The sequence below is a fragment of the Typopeltis vanoorti genome, chromosome 12 (assembly GCF_054136105.1).
Source record: "Typopeltis vanoorti isolate ZY-2024b chromosome 12, IOZ_Tvanoo_1.0, whole genome shotgun sequence".
Taxonomy (NCBI): Eukaryota; Metazoa; Arthropoda; class Arachnida; order Uropygi; family Thelyphonidae; genus Typopeltis; species Typopeltis vanoorti.
This window is the reverse complement of record NC_143560.1, coordinates 132,164,464-132,190,831: the sequence shown is the minus strand read 5'-3', so window position 1 is coordinate 132,190,831 and position 26,368 is coordinate 132,164,464. Positions and strand designations below refer to the sequence as shown.

At 39.0% G+C, this 26,368-nt stretch overlaps 1 protein-coding gene across 1 annotated transcript in view; it reads right to left on the bottom strand.

Annotated features, from left to right (window-relative positions):
* LOC150101230 (MAM and LDL-receptor class A domain-containing protein 2-like) overlaps nt 1-26,368 on the bottom strand; it is a 1,363,156-nt gene that overhangs the window by 309,545 nt on the left and 1,027,243 nt on the right. Inside the window, exons 40-41 of the mRNA XM_090402193.1 lie at nt 23,184-23,329; nt 750-951 (exon numbers count right to left, since the gene is read on the bottom strand). Of these exons, the coding sequence (XP_090258319.1) occupies nt 750-951; nt 23,184-23,329 (348 nt within the window). The remainder of the gene's footprint in view (nt 1-749; nt 952-23,183; nt 23,330-26,368) is intronic.

Genomic DNA, 26,368 nt, shown 5'->3' with positions numbered 1-26,368 from the left:
GACTAAATATAGTGTTGTACTATCTTATCCAGTAAGTAGTGCAACACCAAGGCAACTCGTGGCAAAGGTGGAGCAAGCTACCAGGCACTTCTAACCCAGTATCTCCCATAATGCAAAACACATTTCCTATGTGGATATGTATACTGTTATGCATTAAAGGGATTGGCCATCTACCCAATGCATAACAGTATACATATCCACATAGGAAATGTGTTTTGCATTATGGGAGATACTGGGTTAGAAGTGCCTGGTAGCTTGCTCCACCTTTGCCACGAGTTGCCTTGGTGTTGCACTACTTACTGGATAAGATAGTACAACACTATATTTAGTCCTGAAGATATTTTCAGGCGCAAACTTTGTTTGCTCTCACTGGGATAAAGGATTAAACTAAATCTATTATAGTCTAACCTAGTGATAAATAAATTTTCAACAAAGGCTATTTCTGTTGGTGTCTATACACTTACTGCATGCCTGGTGTGATTAATGGGTGGGGTGGGTGAAATCCAATTTACTTCAAATTCATGTCACAAAAAGAATGTTGAACGTACCTCTTATGCATGTTGGAGTCTGCCTGTAATTCCAGCTAATAAAAATATAAATCGTGTTCACTGCTTTTTGTATAAAAAGTGTTTCTATTTATATTGAAAATTTTCAATGTATATTTCAATGTATATATAAAGTATAAGATGTTATTTTCAAATATCAAATAAATGTATATTGATTCTCAATAAAATAAATTTCATCAATACCTCCCTCTGCACAGCCATGTGTAAAGCTCACATCATCAATTGCAATATCTGTTAAATTGTCTTCTCCCCTTGTAGCTTGAAAAACAACTCGGTACTGTTCTGAACTTCCCACAACAGCATGTGCATAGAGCCACTCTCCTCCATGCTCTCCTGATTTCTGCCACATTGGCATTATCTGTCCATTTATTCCTTGTGTGAAAACCTATGCAAAAAAAAATAACATTAATAGCACAAACACAGTAATAAAACTATGATGAAATTCTTAATATTTTAAGAAAGTTTAAATATTTTATTATGGGATGATCTGAATTAACAGATGAATGTTTTTTTGTTTTTTTTTTCTATGTGAATCCCGCACACAGAAAGGTTGTAGGTTGTAGACTTGATATAAATTATAAATACCACAAATGGGCTGAATTAGTTGATCCAAAATCTTGCCCTTGAGGCTGAACATAGAATTTTCGAAGATTCTTTGGGCATCCAAGAATTAAGCCAAGGGATCTCACACTAGGCAATACAATTCATCAACCAGCTAAGGACATTCACAAAACACATGTCTACAGTAAGATTCAACCTACAACTTGTTAGTTGAAGAGTGGATACAATAATCACTCAACCAACCCAGGATGGTCAACATAAACCATAAATTATCAAATGGTCAAATAGTTTAACGAAAAGCTATCAGTGGTTTTCATTAGAGCTTAACTGCATCCTTTAGAGTCTTAATTGGTTCTTATTAGTGCTTATGTAGGGTATGATAGGTACTCAAATTCCACATTCTGCAGTATAGGATTTCAAGAGTAGTATATTTAAGCCAATAAAACAGCTCAGCACTACAATCCGGAATCAATGCTGTATTACCTGAAGATGAATTTAGCAACTGTATTTCATAAGAGAGAGAGAGAGAGAGATTCATTTTTTGGTATTTCCTGCACTAAATCCCTGGGCAAAGTTCCCTCCATTCCACAAAGAGCAGCTCCCTTCAGGTCTCTCATAATCTTCTGACAAAAGAAAATCTGAAGAATCCTTAATAACCTGAACACAAACAAGGCATCTAGTCCTGATGGTATCCCATCTATTGCATTAAAAAATTGTGTCCCAGAACTAAAACTCATCATGTATTGCCTCTTCAGTCTATCCTATTCAACTGGCATCTAACAACATGGAAACAGGTCCACAACCAGCTTATCCCAAAGAAAGGTGATAAAAGTCCACCAATGAACTACTGTTCAATTGCTGTCACTTTCATTCTGTCAAAAATTATGGAGAAGCTCATCATCAACAACCAACTCTTGAACCAACTAGAGACATACCAGCTAATCAGTGACCAGCAGTATGGATTGTGCCACCCAAGATCTACAGCTGATCTTCTTGCTTTCACTACCCACCTATGGACTTAAGCCATGGAGAAATTTGGAGAAACTCACATGGTTGTCCTCAACATTTCAAAGACATTTGATCGGGTTTGGCACAAGGCATACTCACCAAGCTGCCATGCTATGGTCTGCCTTCCCCACTCTACAACTGGATCACCAACTTTCTTGCTAGTCACTTGCTACATGCCATGGTGGATGGCTTACTCTCCTCAGGTTTTCGAAACCAATTCAGGAGCAACCAGGTTTCTGTTCATTCACCCACTCTCTTCCTCATGTATATAAATGATTTGCTATCACAGACTTCCAGTCCTATCTATAGCTTTGTTGACAACAGTACACTCCATTCTTCCTTTTCATTTGACAAACCTGTTAGTGCTTAAGTGTTAGAATCCTCAAGATCTACCCCGACCAGGGACCTGAACTGAGATCTCCTAGCTATATCCAAGTGGGGCAAGGACAACCTTATAAACTTCTATGTCATCAAAACTCAGTTCTCTCTGATCTCTCACAAGAAAGAGCTTGCATCCCTCTCCCCTTGCCTTCGGTAATACTGAGATATCCAAACATGATAAGATTTCACTTCTTAGACTGACCTGCACCTCCAATCTTTTATGGCACAAGCATATTTCAACTATAGCTTCTGCACCCACCAAAAAACTTGGTGGTTGCAGAAGCACCCACCAGTACTTTTTTGCAGAAAAAGTACTGGTGGGTGCTTTTTCACACAAGACACTAGACAACTGCTTCACACCTGCTAAATCTATACAAAGCCGAAATCTGCTCCAACATGGAATATTGCTCCCATATTTGGGGTGGTGCTCCAAAATTCTCTCTAAGATTGCTCAATTCTATCTAGAAGAGGGCAATCTAACTAATTAATTATCCCTCTCTCATGGATCCACTTCAATCCCTCTCTCATGGATCCACTTCAATCCCTCTCTCATAGACATTCAGTTTCTGCCTTGTGCGTATTTTATAAATACTTTCATGGACAGTGCTCTGATGAATTGGCCACTGTTATTCCTCTACTCTCCTCCAAAATCATTAACACAAGAACTACTGCTAACCAACCCTTTTATAGTCCATCTTAAAACTCACCAAACCAACTTCACTGCCTCTTCTTCCATTCCATCTACTTCTGTCCTTTGGAACAGTCTCCACACTCTGCCTTCCCCAAAGAATACAATCCTCCACTGTTTAAGCAAAATGTGACAGACTCCTTCTTTCTTCTTGTCCACACATGGCACTAGTGTGCTGTAGATCTTGTGGCCTTTTGTGTGTGAACCAGATATATAAAAAAAAAAGAATAAAATTTTTGTCTTGTTTATTGACTACCAAGTTCAAGTTTAAAATAATATATCAAGAATAATAAAATATATGCTAAAAAAGAAGAATGTACAGAAAATACAAATTAGCACAAAGTATGAGAAGTTTTTTCAAACAAACTAGTAAGTTTGTCAGGGTTACTGATATACAAAAAAAAAAGTATTGATATAAAATGCAATGAAGCTGTATAGTAATATATTAAAACAGCCATTAATGATAAAAAAAAAAACGAAGGAAATTAAAGGTGTAGTAAATAATAAAGGTACCTAAGACATGTTTTCCAGGTGGCATTCCAAGAAATAAAGGATTCATCACTTGCCACAGTATCCTATAATGCAAAGCACGTTTCCTTGCAGACATGTATAATGCGATGCATTATGGGAAGGATCACTACCCAGAGGTGATTCAAAGGTTGAAGTAATGCAGAAGTCATATTTTCATATATGAGTAGCCAAAATGTGTCACACCTCATTATTAAAATATTCTGGATTAAAGATGGTTGTTGGGAAGTTTTTCCACTTGGTTTTGCTATAAATTAAAGCTACCAAGAATTTATATACTTGGTTTAATCCTATATCCAAGTGTAAGAAAACAAAGTTTGCATCTGAAGTATTTTCAGGGCTAGGGCAACTCGTTTTTCTGCCACAACAGGCACAGTCAAGACAGGCAGTTTGAGAATGATCATATTTCTGACATTTAAAGAACCTAAAGGGTTTAGGATATATATATCAATTATCTTTAATCCAGAGTATTTTTGCTACTCATATATGAAATATACTCATATTCACATACTCATAACCTTTTCGCTACTCATATATGCCTTCTGCTTTACTTCAATCTTAGTATCACCTCTGGATCTGGCTCCCACTGATGAGACCTCAATAATGGTTGAAGCCGGTCAAGGTAGTGAGCCTTCCCATAATGCATAACATTATACATGCTCGCAAGGATATGTGCTTTACATTATGGGATATGAAGGCAAGTGATTTGAAATCATTAGCTTCTATAAGCATTATAAGCATTAGCTTATATATACGAGTTGCCCCAGTCCTGAAAATAATCCAGGCACAAACTTTGTTTGCTTACAGTTGGATAAAGGATTAAATGAAGTATATAATTTCTTGGTATCTTTAATTTATATTGTAGTATAACCAAGTGGAAAAACTTCCAACATATATAAGACATTATTATTAAAAAAGACCTCATGGAGTCAAAGACTCATCTAGGAGGTTCTTTTATCTCACACACATCTCATCATACCGGGTCTTAAACACATTCAAACTCCTTGCAGACACCACACTCTCAGGCAAGGCATTCCAATCATTCACAACTCTGCATGAAAAAAACCTGCCTCTCACTCCCCTACTCACACCCTCTTTATACAGTTTCCAGGGACGACCTCTGGTTCTCCCCTGATCTCCCACTATTCTCTGTAGAACTTCTCCACCATTGATCCTATAACAACCCCTTACCAACTTGTAGGTCTCTATCATATCTCCCCTCTTCCTTCTCTCCACTAGACTCTGCAAATTACATCTTTTCAATCTTTCCTCATACTCGACATTCCAGAGGTCAGAAACTACCTTAGTCAATCGCCTTTGGACCCTTTCCAACATTTCTTCATCCTTCTGAAAACCAGGTGACCAAATCTGGGCACAATTGTCCATGTGTGGCCTAATCAAAGACTTATACAATGGAATAAGAATCTCCCTACTTCTACACGTCACTGTCCTCCTCATCATTCCCAGAAGTCTTTGTGTTGTCTTCACAATTTTGGCGATGTGACCACTAAATTTTAGATCCTCATCCACTATCACTCCCAGATCTCTTATTTCCTCTACTTCCAACAATATATTCTCACCGAGCATAAATTCTGCATCCCATCTTTGTTTTCCAAATTTTAAAACCTTACATTTTGCAACATTGAACTCACATCCCCATTTGCTTGCCCAATCACTCAATTTATTCAAGTCTTCTTGCAAGGCCACAACATCTTCACTACTCTTTATGGTTCGTCTCAACTTTGCATCATCTGCAAACAACTGAATATCTCCATCCAAATCTTCGCCAATATCATTAATATACAAGTTAAATAGTAATGGCCCTAAAACAGATCCCTGAGGCACTCCACTAGTGACTTTCCTTTTCCTGGATATTGCACCCCCATACACAACTTGTTGATACCTATCAGATAGCCAGTCTCTAATCCAATGCACTAATCTAATATCCAACCCCATCTGCTCTAGTTTGACTGTCAACTTATCATGAGGTACTCTATCAAAAGCTTTTACGAAATCCAAGTATACTACTGTGTATCCTTCTCCTCTGTCCAAGGAAGCAGTCACTTTATTGTAATAAGTAAGTAGATTACTAAAACACAACCTCCCTTTAGCAAATCCATGCTGTCCAAAGATTATACCATTGTTGTCAACCCAACTCTGGATCCTAGTTCTCACAAGCTTCTCCAACAACTTAACCACAACACCTGACACACAGATAGGCCTATAGTTTGATGCTCGAGTTCGATCACCTCCTTTATGAAGTGGCACAATCTTGCCCTCCTTCCACTCTTTAGGGACTTGACCAAGTGCAAGACTCATATTAAAAAAATACGTCAAGGTAGGTGTCAACTCTCTGACACATTCCTTCAGAATACGCGGTGATATATTTTCAAGTCCCACAGCCTTATTTACATCTAGTTTACTCAACTCCCCAAACACCTCTTGCTCACTTACAGTCAGTCTCTCCTCCCCATCATCAACTGCTCTTAATCTCTCCATGAAGTCACATTCACAAGATTGAAAGATCTTTATGAACTGCTCATTAAGTATCTCCATGACACATTCTGCAACAGCTGTCTTTATACCATTTCCTCCAATCAATGTCATCCTTCAATATTCATTCTTTCTTTTGCTGGCTACATATCGAAAGAACTCCCTAGGATTCTTTTTAGCTTCATTAGCTAACTGCTGTTCATACCTCTCTTTAGCTACTCTCACCAACCAAGTCACCCTCCTTGCCTGGTCTTTGTAGACCTCATGAAATTGGTTACTTCCACTTCTCTTATGCTTCCTCCACAATGCCCTTTTTCTCTGTATTGCATGCTTAATCTCTTTATTCATCCATCTCACACCTACCTTATTTAACCTTCTCACCCATGGTATACATTTAGACATTGCATCCACTAAATATTTTTTGAAAATCCCCCAAGCTGCATTGATCTCTTTTCCAGCTAACTCCTCATTCCATGCTACACCTGCAAGCTGTCTCCTGAGCTCTTCATAATCACCCCACTTGTAGTTCCACATATACCCTTTTTTCACAGGGGTACTTGCACTGCTGGCAACCACCCAAGTAATCACGTCATGGTCACTTTCACCAATTGGTGGATGATTTGATACCTCATTTATAATTACATCCTTTGTTGAGATGACCAAATCCAAGACCCTTAATCCTCTTGTGCCCTCTGTTACATACTGTCTGAGGTAGTTATCCCTCAAAAACTCAAGAAACTCATTTTCTTTACTTCCAGTTGCTATCTCTTCATTCCAGTCTATATTGCCATAATTAAAATCACCCATAATGATCACTCTTAACTTATTTGCTTGGCTTATTTGACTTACATTTCACTATCACCACCATCCACATTACCGGGTCTATAACACCATCCCACCAAGTATTTGATTCTATTCACCTCTATCTCACACCATACTGCCTCAAAACCACTGGCCCCATTTCCCTCTTGCATCTCTACCTTGTATGGACATAACTCTTTCTCTATCATCAATAGCACTTCCCCTCCCTTTTTACCCCTTCTATCCTCACGAAACACATCATACCTTTCCATCTCTATTCCTGTCAGGATGTCATCCTCATCTAACCATGTCGCACTTATTCCGACAATCTCTGGGTGCACAGACGCAATTAGTGCAACAATTTCATCCACCTTGTTTCTTATACTTCTAGCATTGGTATACAAACACAACAACTCATTTCTGGATCTACAGCTAGTTCCACTGATACCACTCACTCGATGTGATCTCTCCATGCTGGACTGGGGCCATTTCCCTTTCTGCTTCTTCATTTTAGAACCCTTTGCAATTCCATCTGTTTCCTTTTGTTCCCTGATCATCCCATTACTTTCCTGCCTACACATTCTCTCACCTCCTCTTGGAGCATCCACCTTTCTCACGCTGTGTATCCCTGTCCACCCTGAGCCTCCCCGTTTCCCTGCTCCTCTTGCACACCCATTCTCTCATTTTCTATACTCATACCACTCACTTCCACATTCATTTCCACTCCTTCAATCTCTCCTGTCTTACTCTCCTGCTCTTCCACATCACTCCCCTCTCGATCTGATTCATTCTCTCTATTCACTTCTCCACTTTCCAGCAGCAGTCTCTCCAAGCGACTCACACCATAACCACTCAAATGCAGTCCATCGCTCCCATACAGCTCACTTCGTCCCTCAAGCTCATTCCACACATTAACAACTGTACTCCCATCTCCTCACACATTTCAGCCAGAATATCATTCATAATCCTTGCTCTCCGCCTCATTTCACCACAATCATACCTAGGCAACACACTGACCACCCTTCCTGTCACACTATTCTCCTTTATCTTTCCAAGCAGTCTCCTGACATTCATTTTGACATGCTCTTTGTTCTCTCTCAAATCATTTGTACCAATTAATACAATTAACTCTTTGCTCGTTCCCACCTCATATTCAATGCCTCAATCACTCTACTCATTTTACTGCCTGGAAAACATACCTTGTGCATTTTATCCTCTAGCACACCTTTAATAATGGAGTCGCCATACAACGCCACTCGCTCATCTTTTGTTAACTCTTTCATGCCATCATGATTTATTTTAATAGTTTTGACCTGAATTCTCTTAATTTCATTCCGCATCCATTTCATTTCTTGCTTCATCCAATTTAATTCCCCTTCCGAACCTCGCGACACATTCTCTCTATCATTAAATCTTTATAACTTTCTAACTCTTGAACCCCTCTTCTCACTTTCCCTCTCATTCATCCTTCTTTGTTTCCGTACTTTCGGTCCAACATTCGTCCAACTTTCACTATCATTCTTCTCACTCTCACATATCTTTCTTTGTTTCCGTACTTTCGGACTAACATGCGTCCAACTTTCGCTATCATTCTTCTCACTTTTACTGTCATTCATCTTTCTTTGGTTCAGTACTTTCGTTCCAACATGCTTCCAACTTTCGCCATCAGTCATTCTTTTTTCGCCATCATTCATTCTTTTGATTTTTTTTACTTGGATTTCTGCATCACGCCATTTCTACTTTCATTCGTTCTCTCACTTTCGTCCCTTTTAACATCCGTTATAGTTGTCAAATTGCTCTTTTTCTTTTTTCCTGATTTTTTAACATTTTTTCACCTGTCTTACTTACCATCCTTCTCTTTCAAACGTGCACTCGCGACACAATCAGTACTAGCACTTTCTGTCATCAACTTCATATTCTCATTCATCAATTCCTCGTTCAGGTCACATTTCGCACACACCCTTCTTCCATCTGCACTAAACATCCACAAATCATTTATGTAGTCGAAGGAATACATATAACAGACCTCACACTTAACGAACCTACTGAAATCCAAATTAAAATCATGGAATGACAATGCCGCCGCCATTTTTTTTTTTTTTCCTCTGCAGGTTACTAGGTCTAATATTAACGTTTTCATATTTAGTTTAAGCAAGGAAAAAAACCCCACAGTAATAATATCGGTAGCGTACAACGTTTACAGCCGCTCTTACTTAAACAATTACGCATATATACTTAATTATTCCTAGTAAAACTTATCTGAATCAGGAGCTCTTCAAAACATGTCCGTAGCGCTTGACCCACTAGCGCCCTCTTCCCTTTTGATATCTTTTGATAAAACAGTTTTTTTGGTGTTGCTAATACCATTAAAAATAAGTCATGAATAACTGTCAGTACCTAAGCTTATCTGTTAGATTGTGCTTAGGATTGGAACACGAGGGTTACTCCAGACACTAAATGGGCACCACAGCCTTGTATAACACTTTATGGCACTCAGTTTCATGAATGACAGAAGATGGGGAAGTGATCCACATATCGGGCCTTGTTTAGTATTGCAGTTATTGTTCTGTTATCGAATGGGTCTATTTTGCAAAAGTTGTAACACTTAAAGCAGAAGCTTGTTGGACTCTCTCCTCTTGATTATAGGATCAAGAGAGGTTGATTCCCACTTGGACTCGTAAGATTTAATTAGATAAGAAGTTATTGAAAAAAAGAAGGCGATTCTCTCTTATATCAAATTCATGTAAGTTTTTCTGTATTTCAAATCTCCAAGCAGCGTCATATGCTATTTTCCATATCAAAGAAAATTGATACTAGATACTCACATTTTAGCAAGGCATCTCTAATGGATGCCTCCAGTAGGACCAGCTGATTAATAGTAGAAGTACTGTATGTTTTAGGAAATCAGATTGCATTCTGGAAAGGAATGTTTCTCTCAGAAATGACAAAAGATGTGAATTAATCATTTTTTTCAAGAATGTTGCACAATTAACTCTTCAGAAAATTGGACAGTAGTTATTTGGCGATCATTCTAGATCATTTCCTGATTAGGAGAGGGAGTTCTAATTACTTTTTGGCAGGTTTGGCAAGAAATATGCTCTCAAGAAAATTCTGTTGCAGAGATATAACAGATAATCCAGGGAAATTATTATTATTTTTAATATTAACATTTGACCTCCATGAAGTCAAAGGACTGATCGCAGGAGATCTGTACTCTCTTATGCTAAAAGATCATTGAACTTGCCTTGAACACCGTGCCTTGAACTCATTTATGGTTTCTGCACTCACCACACTTTCAAGCAATGCATTTCACTCCCCAATCACTGTATATGCAAAGAACCTGCTTCTCACTCTCCTTATACAGCTTCCATGGATGCCTCTAGTTCTACCTTGCCTCCCTCTACTCTATGAAATTTTTTCTTCACATTCATTTGGTAACAACCCCCTTACAACTTATGTCTCAATCATATCCACTCTTCTTCTGCTATTCACAAGGCATTGTAAGATGCATTCCTTCAATCTCTCCTCATATCTGACATCCCACAGATCTGACACTAACTTATGAAACGTTCTTTGGACCCTCTCCAATAGACCCTCATATCCCTGGAAAACCAGATGCCATATCTGTTTACATTTGTCCATATGTGGCCTGCATGTCAATGTCCTCCTCATGATTGCCATATTCCATTGGGATGTTCTTACAATTTTAGAAATGTGACCCCTAAACTTCAAGTCCACTCTGTCCACTATTACTCCCAGATCTCTCATCTCCTCCAGCTCCCCCAAAATTTCTCCATCAATTGTATACTCTACATCCCAACCTTGCCTACTAAATTTCAAGACCGTGCATTTTGCAGCATTAATAGATATCTCCACTCATTTGCCCACTTACGGTCTATTCAGATCCACCTGCAAGGCCAAAACATCTGCCTATCTCCAGTTAAGTCAGTCCCAATGTCATTAATGTACAAGTTAAACAATAATGGTCCCAAAACAGATCCCTGTGGCACTCCAATAGTGACCTTTCTCTTTTGGGATACCACTCCTCCATACACAACCTGCTGATACATGTCCAACAGCCAATAAGCTATCCAAACTTACTAGTCTGTTATCTAATCCTATCTCTTTCAGTTTAGCTACTAGCTTGTCATGTGGTAGTTTATCAAAAGCCCTTGAAAAACCAAAGTACATCACTGTATATGCATCTCCTTTATCAAGTTAATTTGTCACCTAGTAGGGACATAGACACAGTGTACTGTTTATAAATTTCTGACTGAGACTTACCTCTTTGTTCATACTGAGTGAGGTTTGCTGGGGGGGGGCTACAAATTTGGCAACTCCTCCATGAGTGGGTCCATCCCATGACTTCTCCAAATGAATGAAGGAAATATTTTGTTATCTTGGATCATCTCTCAGCTTTAGATATATTTCCTGCAGACAGAAGCATACTGATTTATACTTCTTAAAGAGGGCTTTGATGTCATCGATGTTTTGATGGAATCCACAACCATTCCAATGTAGGAATATTTTAATTATTTTTTTTTGGTGGTATAGTGTAGCTTTCTCTGTTGAGTAGTTTTGCTTTTATTAACCTTGGATTTTTTTGTTTTTAGAGAATTAGGGATGACCATTATCTATCATTTCCTATTCATCAGGAAAAATATCCTAGACATTGACATATTGTACTCCTTCTAGGCTGTATGAATTTTTTTATGGAGAAGTTTTACCATATTCTTTCGGAAAGATGGTAGTATCCATGTCATCTGAAGATGATCCATCTATTAGAATGTCTGTATGTCTTTGAAATTCTATGGGGGGTGTTCCAATATCTTTTTTTATTTGTCTATTTTGGATAGCAGAACCATGTTTGGTATGCACATACTGATTAGTCTCCTTCATTTACTGGAAGAAATTAGAAAGCAAGTCATTCAGAGATGTCATAATTGTTTGTAGGTGGTATTAATATATGGGTTGTGATCCCTATTGCATTGTTATCCAGCATTCTAGGAATAAGAGGGCTTACAAGATTTTGGAAGTTTTTTTCCACTTGGTTAGACTATAATAAATTTAGTTTAATCCTTTATCCTAGTGCACGCAAACAAAGTTTGCGCCTGATGTATCTTCAGGACTGAGGCAACTTGTGGTAAAGGTGGATTTAGCTCTCATCACTTGTATAATGCTATGCATTAAGGGAAGGGCAACTACCCAGACCAGTTTTGACCTTTATTGAGGTGTGTTTAAGTAAAGACCCTCTTCAAAAATTAGGTGATCCCCCAGACAACTCCCTATGAGTGACCGAAAGATCGTCCAACTCAGCATTATTTCACTCAGTAACAGGCTCACCCCATCACCAAGAAGAACTTCTTAGCATTGGCTCTGTCCAGTGGCAGACTCACCCCCACTACCAGAAAAAGATATAAGTGGAAGTACAAACTGGTGATGATAACACCAGCAGATTTAAGTCCTCATTCCAAGGAATAGCATGGAATGAAGAGTTTAGTGATAAGGAAATACTACCTGGGAACTGACAAAGAAATGCATAACAGCATCAATTTGCGAATGTATTATGAAGGTCAAAAGGCTGAATAAAGTAGCATGAAATCTGGAAGAAGAAGGTAATAACAGTTACATGAAAAGTATAAAGAACAAGCCAAGGAGAGTGACCCAGTTACTAAGAACATTAAAAGTGCAGTATGAGCAGAAATTGGCAAATTAGGCAAAGAAAAACCAAAGCGAGTTTTTTAGATATGTGGCAAGTAGAAGGAAGAATGATCGTGGTAAGATGGTTATTTATTTATTTATTCATATGGCATGAATAACAAAACATGCAGTACTATATACTGTCACTTTAAAAACATATAAAATTAAAAGTCATTTTAAAAACCAATAAAATTAAAAGGTTACATCGATATTGGTCAGATAGTTCATAGCTTCGGGTGTAGCACTTAAAAAGGCCAATTTGTCTCCTGAATATGCTCAGATAACACTGAGTCACAATATGGTCCACAGCTTGTCTTTGAGCTCTACAATCACAATATGGGGATGATCGTTTACCCCATTTAAAAAGTATGTCCACACATACACCATGACCAGTTCGTATTCTATTAAGCTGAGTCCAGGATTTTCGTGGGAGGTGTGAGCAAGCATCAAAACTTTTTTGCAATTCTTTGAGAGAAAATTTTGCGATGTAATCTGTCTGGCTTTCCCACTGTTCTTGCCACTTTTGCTTCAGGTCAAAGTTAGATTGTAGTAGTAGTTGGGCTAATTGTAGTGGTGGATGTCTTGAACTCAATCGTTGTACACTTAAGTCTGGGAGATCTAAATATATTGGTAGGGCTGTGTTCTCCAAGATTTTCTTATACTCCTGTAAAAGAGCCTTAGTCGTGCGCAGATTTTTTTATTATTATTATTATTATTATTATTATTATTATTCAGGCCTCCAAGGAGTCAAAAGACTCATCGAGGGAGGTCCTTCCTAAGACAAAGTCTGTCAAGACTCATTGAGGGGAGGTCCCCTCTTGAGAAACACAAAGTCTATCATACCACTCTTTAAACTCACTGACCGTTCTTGCTCCCACCACTCCATCAGGCAATGCATTCCACAGCTCAACCACCCTCCACACAAAGAAACCACTCCTCACCCTAATGCTCACAGTTTCCTTTCGTAACTTCCAGGGATGGCCTCTTGTCATCACTCCTTCCTGCTGTTCAACCAAGCAAAAGAACTCCCAGTGTCAACCCTATAACCACCTCTCAACAGTTTAAAAGTCTCAATCATATCACCTCTCCTTCTTCTATCCACCAAACCCTGCAGTCCACATTCCTTCAGCCGATCCTCATAACTATCCTTGTACAGTCCTGAAACCATCTTTATCATCCGTCTTTGTATCCTTTCCACAGTTAATTTATCCCCTTCAAATCCTGGGGACCAAATCTGAGAACAATAGTCCAAGTGTGGTCTGATCAGAGACTTATACAATGGAATGATAACCCTCTTATCTCTGCAGGTCAGTGTCCTTCTCATAATAGCAGCAATCCTCTGTGTTACCTTCACCACCTTTGCAATATGTCCCCTAAACTTCAGGTTTCTATCAATCATCAACCCCAGATCTCTTGTCTCCCCTACTTCCTCCAGTATAACTCCTCCCATAGAGTATGCAGCATTCCATCGATGTTTCCAAAACCTCAAGACTTTACATTTTGCTGCATTAAACTGAAATCCAATTCATTTGCCCATCTATCTAACTTATTTAAATCCTCTTGCAGGGCTACCACATCTGCACTATTACTAATAATCCTTCCCAGCTTCGCATCATCCGCAAACAACTGAATATCCCCTTGTAATCCACTGGTAATGTCATTGATATAAAGGTTAAACAATATAGGTCCTAGTACTGAGCCCTGTGGGACCCCACTTGTAACCCTCTGCCTCCTGGAAACTGCTCCACCATACACAACTCTCTGATACCTATCAGACAGCCAATCCTGAATCCAGTTGACCAATCTGACATCCAGACCCATGTGCTGCAACTTAAATATCAGCTTATCATGTGGCACCCTGTCAAATGCCTTCGCCAAGTCTAAGAAAACTGCAGTATATGCCTTTCCCTCATCTAATGTTCTTGTAACTTTATTATAAAAGACTAGCATATTGCTAAAACAAGAGCGTCCTTTCACAAATCCATGTTGATTCTCACAGATAACATTACCCTCATCAGCCCAATGCTGTATACAGTCCCTCACTACTTTCTCCATGATCTTAACAACTATTGATGACACACAGACTGGCCTACAATTAGACACTTCCAGTCTGTTACCACCCTTATGCAATGGCACTATCTTACCTTCCTTCCATTCCCTGGGCACCTTTGCCAAAGCTTTCACAGAAAAGACTTTTATAGAAAAGCCACGTTAAAGGCACTGTCAATTCCCTAACACATTCTCTCAAAACTCGTGGTGAAATACCATTCAGTCCCACAGCTTTACTGACATCCAGAGTACTCAGTATCTGAAACACACTCTCCTCCTGTACCGCCAGACCTTGAACCAGTCCTATCCCTCTAGAATTAAAACTGACTCCTCTAGGATGAAATACTCCAATAAAGTGTTCATTGAACAATTCCACTATGTCCTCTGCATCAGTCACTCTATTCCCATTTTTATCCCACAATATCATTCTTCCACAGTCATTTCTCCTCGTACTGGCCACATAGCTAAAAAATTCCCTAGGATTTTCTTTGGATCTTAGGGCCAATCTCCTCTCATATTCCAGTTTCGCTTTCCTTACCACACTAGTCACTCTTCTGTCCTGTGTCTTATATTCCTCATGCATCTCTTCACCTGTCTCCTTATATCTCTTCCATAGCCTCTTTTTCGCATGCAATTCCTGTTTAATATTGTTTGTCATCCACTTTACTCCAAATTGTGTCCTCTTCTTCACTCGTGGTATACAACTTACCATTGCTGATAACAAATATTCTTTCACAATTTCCCACGCACTAGTGATATCCTGGCCTTCCAATTCCTCTCTCCATGAAATTTCCCAAAGTTGACGTCTAAGACTATTATAATCACCTGTCTTATAATTCCACATAAGTTCCCGTCTCTTAGTTACTCCTGCATGTCTATTCATTTTCCAAGTCAAAACCATATGGTCACTCTCTCCAACTGGTGGGAGAGACGTCAACTCAGTTATTATCAACTCTTCTGATGCTATAACCAAATCCAAAACTTTTGAACCTCTTGTTCCCTCTGTTACATGCTGCCTAAGACATTTGTCCCTCAAGAATTCTAGAAATTCCATTCCCCTATTGCTACATGCATCTTCCTCTCTCCAATTTATACTACTGAAGTTAAAATCTCCCATAACAATCATTCTTCTTGCACTTGCCAAACTTAGCTCTGTAAACATCTCCTGGTCCCCATCCTCTGTGCTCCTGGGTCTGTAGCAACACCCCACTAAATATCCTGTCTTGCCTATCTCTACCTCACACCATATGCTCTCAAAATCATTTGTCCCACTTCCTTCCAAATTCTCCACTCTTAGAGGACATAGGTCATCACTTATCATAAGCAGTACCCCACCACCACGCTTTCCTCTCCTATCCTGATGAAAAATGCTATACCCAGCGACTTCTATTCTTGTTGTTATATCCCCTTCTGTAAACCACGTCTCAGTGATCGCAATAATTTTTGGACAGGCTGATGCTATCTGCGCCACCAATTCCTCTCCCTTATTCCGGATACTCCTGGCATTAGTATAAAGCATATAAATGCCATTGTTTCTATACCCAGCATTATCCCTTCTAGACTCCACTGGGCTCAGTGTTACCTGACATTGTCTCCCTTCTCCCAAGTATCCATTCCCACAAGAGGCCACCCCTGCTATCATCCTCCCTGGGACACACTGACTCTTTCAGAACAGCAATCTCTCCAGATGCCTACGTCCTTCCTCATTCAAATGTAAACAGTCTCTCGCATACAATTCCTCTCTTTCCTCAAACGCACTCCAAGCATCCACATATACCAGTCCTCTCTTGTCACACATTCTCGCTATTATGCCATTCAATATCACCGCTCTTCTGCTCAGCTCATCATTATCATACCTAGGCAACACGCACACTATTTTCCCTCTCTCTCTGTCTTCTTCCATACAGTCTCAAGCAAAAATTTCATATCTCTCGCTGCCCGACTTACATTACCACTCGAGTCATTCGTTCCTACCATCACAATCATCTCATCCACCCTTTCACCTCTCTTAATTGCCATAGCCACCCTTTCTATTGTTCCTCCTGGCAAACACTCCTCACTCATCCTATCTTGAACACCACGGATCATTGAATCGCCATACATTATACCTCTTACCATTCCCTCGCTCATATTGTTTCCATTCTACCCTCTTCTTTCATTCACATACCTCTCTCTTCTACTGTTTCCATTCTCTCCTCTTCTAGCACTCCCATACATCTCTCTCATTCCCTCTCTCCTACTGTTTCCATTTTCTCCACTTCTAGCACTCCCATATCCCTCTCTCATTCTGTCTCTCCTACTACTGTTTCCATCCTCTCGTCTTCTAGCATTCCCATACCTCTCTCTCATTCCATCTCTCCTACCGTTTCCATTCTCTCCTTTTCTAGCACTTCCATATCTCTCTCTCTCATTCCGTCTCTCCTACTGTTTCCATCCTCTTGTCTGCTAGCATTCCCATACCTCTCTCTCTCTCATTCCCTCTCTTCTATTGTTTCCATTCTCTCCTCTTCTAGCACCCCCCATCCTCTCACTCATACTCCCAAAATTCTCTATCTCCCCTACTTTGAATCGCCTTGCATTTATCTCTTCCATTCTCCTAATCTTATCTTTCATACTTCTGCTCTCATTCACAAGACATTCCACCTCCTCTTTCAACTCATCTATCTCCCTCTGCAGGTCAGTCACTCTTAATCTAAATTCACTCTCCCAAACAAAACCATCTCATAAACTTTCACAATCACTAACGCCTTCCACACTATCAACTATTATTTTCTCATTATCTCCTATCACACTACTTGTCATCCTACATTCATTCCCCATTCCTGGAGCAACAAAGTCAGATATCCATAATCTAATGTACTTATTTCCTCCTGCATTTTGCGCACATACGCTCTCCACTCTCTTTAACAAGCCACATATGTAATTCCCGAGACGCATACATGCCGCAAGTACTGCATGCCACAAAGTCCCTTATGATATTGCTAATAATTGAGTTCTTAAATGGCGGAGGACTTGGCGTTACGCCACTTGTGACTGCTGCTGAATCCACCATCATTCCTTACTGCCGAGTAGCGTAATCTTTAATAATTATTCAATTAATAAATAAGAGGGAAAAAAAAGTACAAACATCAGAACATTTAAGTACTAAATATAATTAAATAAAATGAAATATAGCTAAATACAGTAACTTAGCTTCATTTTGTCTTCCACCGTTACGCATTCGATTCCGACGGTACCAAAATATATTATATCGCGACAGCAACTAACTTCCAAAAAACAACCACTGAAGTACACTCGTATTCAGAGAAACAATTTAACATTCAAAAACGTAGAAAAACGGGGAAAAAAAACAGACTATTCACCAATTAAAAATCACTTTCTTCTGCACAGCTCAAATTCACCGCCACGTGCTACGGCGACGCTAGCGCTTGGTGGAACAATGTTGCTAAGAGCTGAAAGCCAGTGTGGGCATTGATTTAATTGTGCAAGAAATCAGTCTCATTATATTATTTAGTTGGCTATCAACAAGCTTAACATGTGCACTATTTAGCCACACTGGTGAGCAATATTCGGCAACAGAGAAAACTAGACCAAGAGCTGTAATCTGTAGATTATCAGCTGTTGCTCCCCCATGTCATGCCTATTAGTTTTATTAGCTGGAGCCTCCATTTTTTGTAATATTCACCTATTGTTTTCAGATCTTTTGTAAGTATGTCTTCAGCCTGACTCATGTTTTTGTGTCAAATGGCAAATTACAGTGTCATCAGCATAACAGAACTTGTGTGAGATGGTAGCAGGCAAGTCATATGTGTATAGTTTATAAAGTAAGGGTGCCAATACTGATCCTTGTGGAAGACCATTATTAAGTTTTCACTGTCGGGTCATTTTATTTCCTAATATAACTTGAAAGAAACGTTCAGTGAGCATGGAGAAAATTAAGTGTGCAGTCTGTTTACATGGGTCAATGCTAAATTTGTATATAAGACCTTCATGCCAGCCTATGATAATGATGTTGATGGATGAAAATGGTAACTGCTGCAGACGACATTTGAGGTATTCAGTGATCAATTTATAAGGGTGTTTCATCCTCATCAGAGTGAAATCATGAGGAACTTAAGCATATAGTGCATAATTGAAAATTGCTTAATTGTGAGTGTGCAGGAGATATCTGAGGAAATAAATAACCTTGATGTCAATAAGGTGATAGGATTTAATTATATATCACTATACGTCTTAAGTGATGTTTCAGGGAATTGGCAGTAGCATTGGCATGCCTGTTTAATAAGAGTTACAACAGCACAGGTTCCAAGGGAGTGGAAAGAAAGTAAAATTCTTCCACTGCATAAAGGTGGTGATATGGCTGTGGCTACAGACCAATCTATATATCTGGAGTTGGGGTAAAGGTGCTGGAAAGATTGGTGAGAAGAAGGTTACAGAAATGGGCTGATAACAGCAGTATTCTCTGTGGTTATCAGCATAGATTTTTTAAAGGGAGATCATGTTTTACTAACATACTTATGTAATATGACAAGATGACGAATTATACTCAAGTATACTATTAAAGTATGCTTAGATTTTGCAAAAGCTTTTAATAGACTACCACATGACAAGCGCTAAAATAAATTGAAACAGGTGAGATAGGATAACTGCAACTGGATAACTTCGAGCTGCAAAAAAAGAAACAACTGTGGAGGGAATTTAAAGAAAGGGGTGACCTGCAGGCACACGAATGGTAATGAGTGTGGTAAAACAGTAACAGCCGATTATGAAAGGAAACTAGCTATGCAAGCAAAAGAGAATCCAAAACAGTTCTTTCAATATGCTGCAAGCAAGAAAAAAACTGTACATGGAAAAATGATTTTAAGGAATGACGATGGTAAATAGGTCACTGAACTAGTCGATATAGTGGAGTTACTGAGCGCACACTTCGCAAAAGTATATCATCCAGGTGGTGACATTGAAAAAATGAAGGAACCATTAGTTTATATGGGAATTGTGATGAATGAAGTGGAGGTAAATAGTCTATTACAGAACCTTAATGTGAATACATCTGTGGGATTGGATGGTATACCGGCACGGGTCTTGCATGAAGCGACCAAGGAATTATCAGTGCCCTTGACCATGTTCTTTAATCTGATTCTCGGGTCTGGTTTAGTCCCGAAGGCATGGAAAGAGGGGAAAATAATTTCACTGCATAAATGAGGATCCAAGACTATGGTGGCAAATTACCGACCGATCAACATATCAGGAGCCATTGTCAAAGTCTTGGAGAAAGTAGTCAAGGGAAAAATACAGGAATGGATTGATGAAAATGAGATACTGTACAGGGGACAGCATGGCTTTGTGAAGGGGAGATCATGCCTCAGTAACTTGCTCAAGTTTTATAACAAGGTGACAGCAGAACTGGATAAGGGAAATGGGTTTACGGTGATACTGCTGGACCTAGCAAAAGCGTTTGACAGGATACCACATGGAATTCTAATCCGTAAGCTACAACATATGGGAATGGACATATGGTTGGTGAGATGGATAGGTGGGTGGTTGATGGAGAGATATCAAAGAGTAGTTTATTCAGGAGTAGAGTCCAAAAGATGGCCTGTGACTAGTGGTGTGCTGCAGGGTTCTGTTCTTGGACCACTGCTGTTTAATCTGTTCATTAATGATATAGGGAAGGATCTAAGTGGAACAGTTCATTTGTTCGCTGATGATACAAAGTTGGGTAGGGAGATAGTGAATGCAGAAGATGTCAAAGTCTTGCAGGATGACTTAGATAGATTGGAGTTCTGGGCTAAGGAGAATGGATGTCAATTTAATGTGACAAAATGTAAGGTTATGCATTTTGGGGTGAAAAGATTAGCAGCAGTATACCACATTGGTGGAACTGTACTCCAAGAGATTGATGAGGCCATGGACTTGGGAGTGTTGGTGGATAGGCAGATGAAGTTTAGGGGGCACATTGCAAAAGTAGCTAAATCAGCTCATCAACTCACTTGGTTGTTGAAAAATACCTTAACGAGCAGAGACAAGCAAGTTATTGTACCTCTGTACCGAGCCTTAATAAGACCTCATCTTGACTACTGTGCCCAGATTTGGTCACCTCGGTTCCTTCTTGATGGGGAGGAGGTGGAGAGGATCCAGAGGCGAGTGACTAAGATGATAGCAGGTCTATGGAATGAACCATATGAGAACAGGTTGAAGATTTGTGGGTTGAAGAAACTGGTTGACAGGCGGAAAAGGGGAGATATGATTGAGACATTCAAATTGCTAAAAGTATTCTATAAGATTAATTCAGAGGATATTTTTGAGATCAGGACTGGTGGTGGGAGAACTAGGGGACACCTATGGAAGCAGGGCAAGAGTGTGGTTAGCAGGGGTGTTAGAGCTGGGTTCTTTACTATTAGAGTGGTAAATGAGTGGAATAAGCTGCCAGAGTCTGTTGTGGGTGCTATGACAGTGAGCGAGTCCAAGACAAGGTATGATAGATACTGTGAGAATGTCAAATTGTTGTGTGGACATGGAGTTTAGGGCCTCCCTCGATGAGTCTAAGGACTCCCTGGAGTAGCCCGAAATAATAATAATAACAGACTTCTGAGTTGGATTGGTGACTGACTGTCAGAAAGGTATTAGAATGTTGTATATGAGGAGTTGCAATAACCTGAAAGTGGAAGGTCACTAGTGGTGTGTCACAGAGATCAGTTTTGGGTACCAATGTTGTTCAATTTGTATATTAATGACATTGGAATGGGTTTAACTAGTGATATGCAACTGTTTGCAGATTATGCAAAATTGGGAGGAGAGTAATGCAGAATCAAGCAGATGTTATGGTCTTGCTGGAGAACTTAATAGATTGTATGAATAGGCAGGTAAGTAGAACTGTCAGTTCAATTTTGCAAAGCGTAAGGTTTTGAAATTTGGTAAGCAACAATGTGATGCAAAGTATACACTTCATGGGGAAACTTTAAAGGAGGTAGAGGAGATGAGAGAACTGGGAGTAGTGTTGGACAAGCACTTTTAATTCAGGGACCACATTGCATAAGTTGTGATGATGTCACATCATATAATGGCAATGATACAGAGGACCCTGAAATGAAGAAATAAACTGGCAAAGGGAAATATTATTATTATTATTACCCCAAGAGCCTATGGAGTCAAAGACTCATCTTGGAGGTCCTTTTATCATACAAACAGCTCACCATACTGCACTTTAAACACACTCAAATTCTCTGCAGACACCAAACTCTCAGGCAAGGCATTCCAATCAGTCACAACTCTGAATGCAAAAAACCTGGTTCTGACTTCCCTGTAATATAAATTACAGGGGACCATATAAATGACATGTTGTGTATAAGGCCTAATATGAATTAGTGAGCATAGATTTGGTTTGGTCACAGGGTTTTCATGGTAACGAGCATATGTTACAAAGGGGACACCAGAGAAGGTGGTCAGTAGACTTTGGAATGTGGAATGAAATGACAGATTGAGAGAATGTATATTGCAATGCCTCATGAATAGGAGTTGGAGGAGGGGGGGGGAGATATGATTGAGACATATAAGCTAGTCAGGTGTTGTTATCAGTTTGACTTGGAAGAGATTTTTCATAGAATGGGAGAGTGGGATAGAACAAGAGGCCATCATTGGAAACTTTATAAGAAGGGTGTGAGCAGAGGTGTCAAGACCAGGTTCTTTACATGGAGAGTGGTTGGTGAGTGGAATACAGTGGCTGAGTGTGTTGTGAATGTAGACATTGAGTCAATTTAAGGAACAGTTGGATGAGTTTCTTGTGCAGTATTGTGTGCCTCCTGTGATGGGTTCCTGACTCCATGAATGTCAGATGTTAATAATAATAATAATAATAAACCTGTTGTGTAATTATTTCTCTTTATGCTCTAAATTATTCCATTAAAGTGTAACATGAAAGATTTACTGTGAGTTTGATCCTTGTAGGTAAATCAACTAGCTGATTGATAATACAGCCATGCTCAACTGCCTATCTTCTCAAAGCAGTGCATGCCTTTTTTGGATGTCCATTGCAATGCAAAAATAAGTCTGAAAATTAAGAAAGTCAGGAAAAATAGAGCAATGAATACAGGAAGCAATGTATAGAAAAAGGGGTAGAATGAAAAGTGTAGCACTGTTTCTGGAAGTCCCCAATCACAAACAGGTGCCCAACATAGCATGATATTGATGAAAGACATGAATAAAGATAATTGGTGCCTACCAATGAATTTTTAAACTTCATGGAATTGACTTTATATTATTATTAAACAATGATAATATGCAAAATGTAATTTATCAGGATGGTTAATAAGATAAATATTTATAGAAAAAAGTTTATAATAATTATTTTAACTGTAGACTTATATAAAAGTTTAGATTTCATCTGACTGGTTTGTTATAATATACTTTACCTGTAATTCCCCCATAGCCTGACTTCCTTTCATAAGGTAAAAAAAACGCAGATGGCATTTTCCATGACTTGAATTAAATAGAGGGCCAGCAACAGCAGCATATTCTCCCTCTACTGCATTTGAACTATTGATAAACAAGTAATAACCTATAAAAGTACAAAATTGTCAATTTAATTAATTAAATCATTGTTTTGTAAATTTTAATGTTTCAACTTGGTTAACAATGAAATCTAAAAATAACAAGTTCTCTAAACTCTAACATGTTTCATTTTCCAATGGGAGACAACTCCTAAACAACTTTTTTTTTTTCTTCTTTTTTTTTTTTTATTGAAGGAAGTCCCCATTCTTCAAGTATTCACTGATAGTTAACCCAAGCTATCAATGAATTGAGGTTTCTCAGAAGAAAAAATATGCAGAGAAATGGTGTGATCGCATAGCCCTAAACTGTGATGCTAAGGACTGACTGACTTGTGAACAGGCCGAAGAAAGGTTTAGAAAAAGTACCTGTGTATCAAATATACACTATCTCATCATCATATCCCAACATCCCTTTGTAGTAGTGGAAATAGCTACGTATGGTCTTGCAATCTTCATAGACAAACGTTAAAAGTAAAACGGGCCATAATGAAGAGTTCAGTGACTTTTGAAATGACACTATCACAGGATGCCACCTCTTCAACAACTTGGGTATGGGAAATTTCTGAATTACTGCAGCTGTCCCAATCAACTGGATGTAATGTTATTGTGAAGTGGAAGTGCCCAGGAGCACTTTTTCTTCTTTTCAAGGAAAAGAAGGAGTAGCCATAGTATTCAACACTAAATACAAGGCTAATCTTCTTGAATGGCAGGGAGTCTTAAGTAGAGTGATGTGGGCAAATATGAGAATGGGAACTGGACAATGAGACTTATTTGTGCTGATGGACCCGCAGAAGGTTCTACTAAGACAGAAGTGGAGGAATTTCTTGAGGCTTTAGAGAAAGCAACTGACAGAATAAAAAAGGAAAAGTTGGTCCTTATTAGGGATCTAAATAGCAGAGTAAGAAATGATTGTCAGACATACAAAAATATTTTGCAAAAATTTGGAGAAAAGAGCAAAGCTAATAATAATGGCAATTACCTGTTGGATTTCTGCTCAGGACATGGACTGGTTATTACTAACACCATGTTCCAACATAAAAATGTGCACAAATTCACATGGAGAGAAGAGGCAAGAATAAGAAAAGTCTCATTGACTATGTTATTGTTGATAGTGATGTTTTCTCCCTGGTGCAGGACATCAGAATATACAGAGGATTTGAAATTGGAAGTGATCACTATTTAGTCTTGAGTAGGATAAAATTGAATTTCATATTGAAAAGAACAACATGTAAGAGAAAGTTTTATTATTATTATTATGAACACCCACCTCCATGGAGTCAGAGACTCATCATGGGAGGTACTCACTATTGCAAACAATGCTCATCCAACTGCATCTTAAACTGATTTAATGTGTTCACATCCACAAAACACTCAGGCAATGCATTCCTCATCAACCATCCTCCATGCAAAGAAACTGCTTCTCACTCCTTTGCTCACACCCTCCTTATAAAGTTTCCAACAATAGCCTCTTGTTCTACTCCAGTCTCCAATTCTATGAAAAATCTCTTCCATGTCTACCTGATAACAACCCCTGACCAGTTTATATGTCTCAACCATCCCCCCCCCACTTCCTTTTAATCAAGAGGCTCTGCAATTTACATTCTCTCAATCTGTCCTTGTATTCCACATTCCAAAGACCACTGACCACCTTTGTGAATCTTCTCTGTACCCTTTTCAACATATCCTCATCACCATGAAAACCCAGAGACCAAATCTGTGCACAATAATCCATATGAGGCCTCATCAAGGCCTTATACAATGGAATCATAACCTCTCTATTTCTGCATGTCAGGGTTCTCCTCATCATTATCATTATTCAATGTGATGTCTTCACAACTTGTGTAATGTGGCCTCTGAATTTCAGGTCCTTGTCCACCATCACTCCTAGATCTCTCATCTCCTCTACTTCTGTTTAAGTTTCCCATTAAATATATGCTTTACATCCTATCATTGCTTACCAAATCTCAAAACCTTATACTTTGCAACACTGAACTGATAGTTCCACTTAACTGCCCATTCATGTAATCTGTTCAAGTCTTCTTGTAGGGCATAACATTCACTTGACTGTGCATTGCTCTCCCCAGTTTTGCATCATCTGCAAACAGCTGAATATCACCAGTTAAACCCATCCCAATATCATTAACATACAAATTTAACAACAATAGCCCCAAAATTGACCCCTGCAGCACACCACAAATAGTGACCTTCCTCTTTCGGGATACTGCACCTCCATATACAACTTTCTGATACCCACCTGACAGCCAGTCACTGATTCAACACAGAAGTCTGTTATCCAATCCCATCTACTTCAGTTTAATTAATAGCTTGTCATGTTGCAGTCTATCAAAAACCTTCACAAAATCCAAGTACACCACTGTATATACATCTTCTCTGTCCAAGGTATTTGTCACCTTGTTATAATACACAAGTAAGTTAGTGAAACATGATCTCCCCCTTAACAAACCTATGCTGATAACCACAGAGAATACTGCTGTTATCAACCCATTTCTGTATCCTACTTCTCACCAATCTCTACAGTATCTTCACCACAACTCCAGATATACAGAACTGCCTATAATTTAAAGCTACAGCTTTATCACCATCCTTATGCAGTGGAACAATTTTACCCTCCTTCCACTCCCTTGGAATCTGTGCTGTTGCAAAACTCTTGTTAAACAGGCATGCTGCCAGTTCCCTGGAACATTTTCTTAAGATGTGGTGATATTTCATCAAATCCTATCACCTTATTAACATCAAGGTTATTTATTTCCTCAAATACCTCCTACTCATTCACAATTAAGCTATCCTCTCCTATGTCCTCTACACTTATTTTCCTTATGATTCCATCCTGTTCAGGATGAAATACACTTATAAATTGATCACTGAATACCTCAACAATTCTTCTGCAGCACTTACCAATCTACCACTGTCATCATTAACTTTATCTTACCACGATCATTCTTCCTTCTACTTGCCACATATCTAAAAAAACTCTGCAGGGTTGTTCTTAGCCTGATTTGCCAATTTCTGCTCATGCTCATACTTCT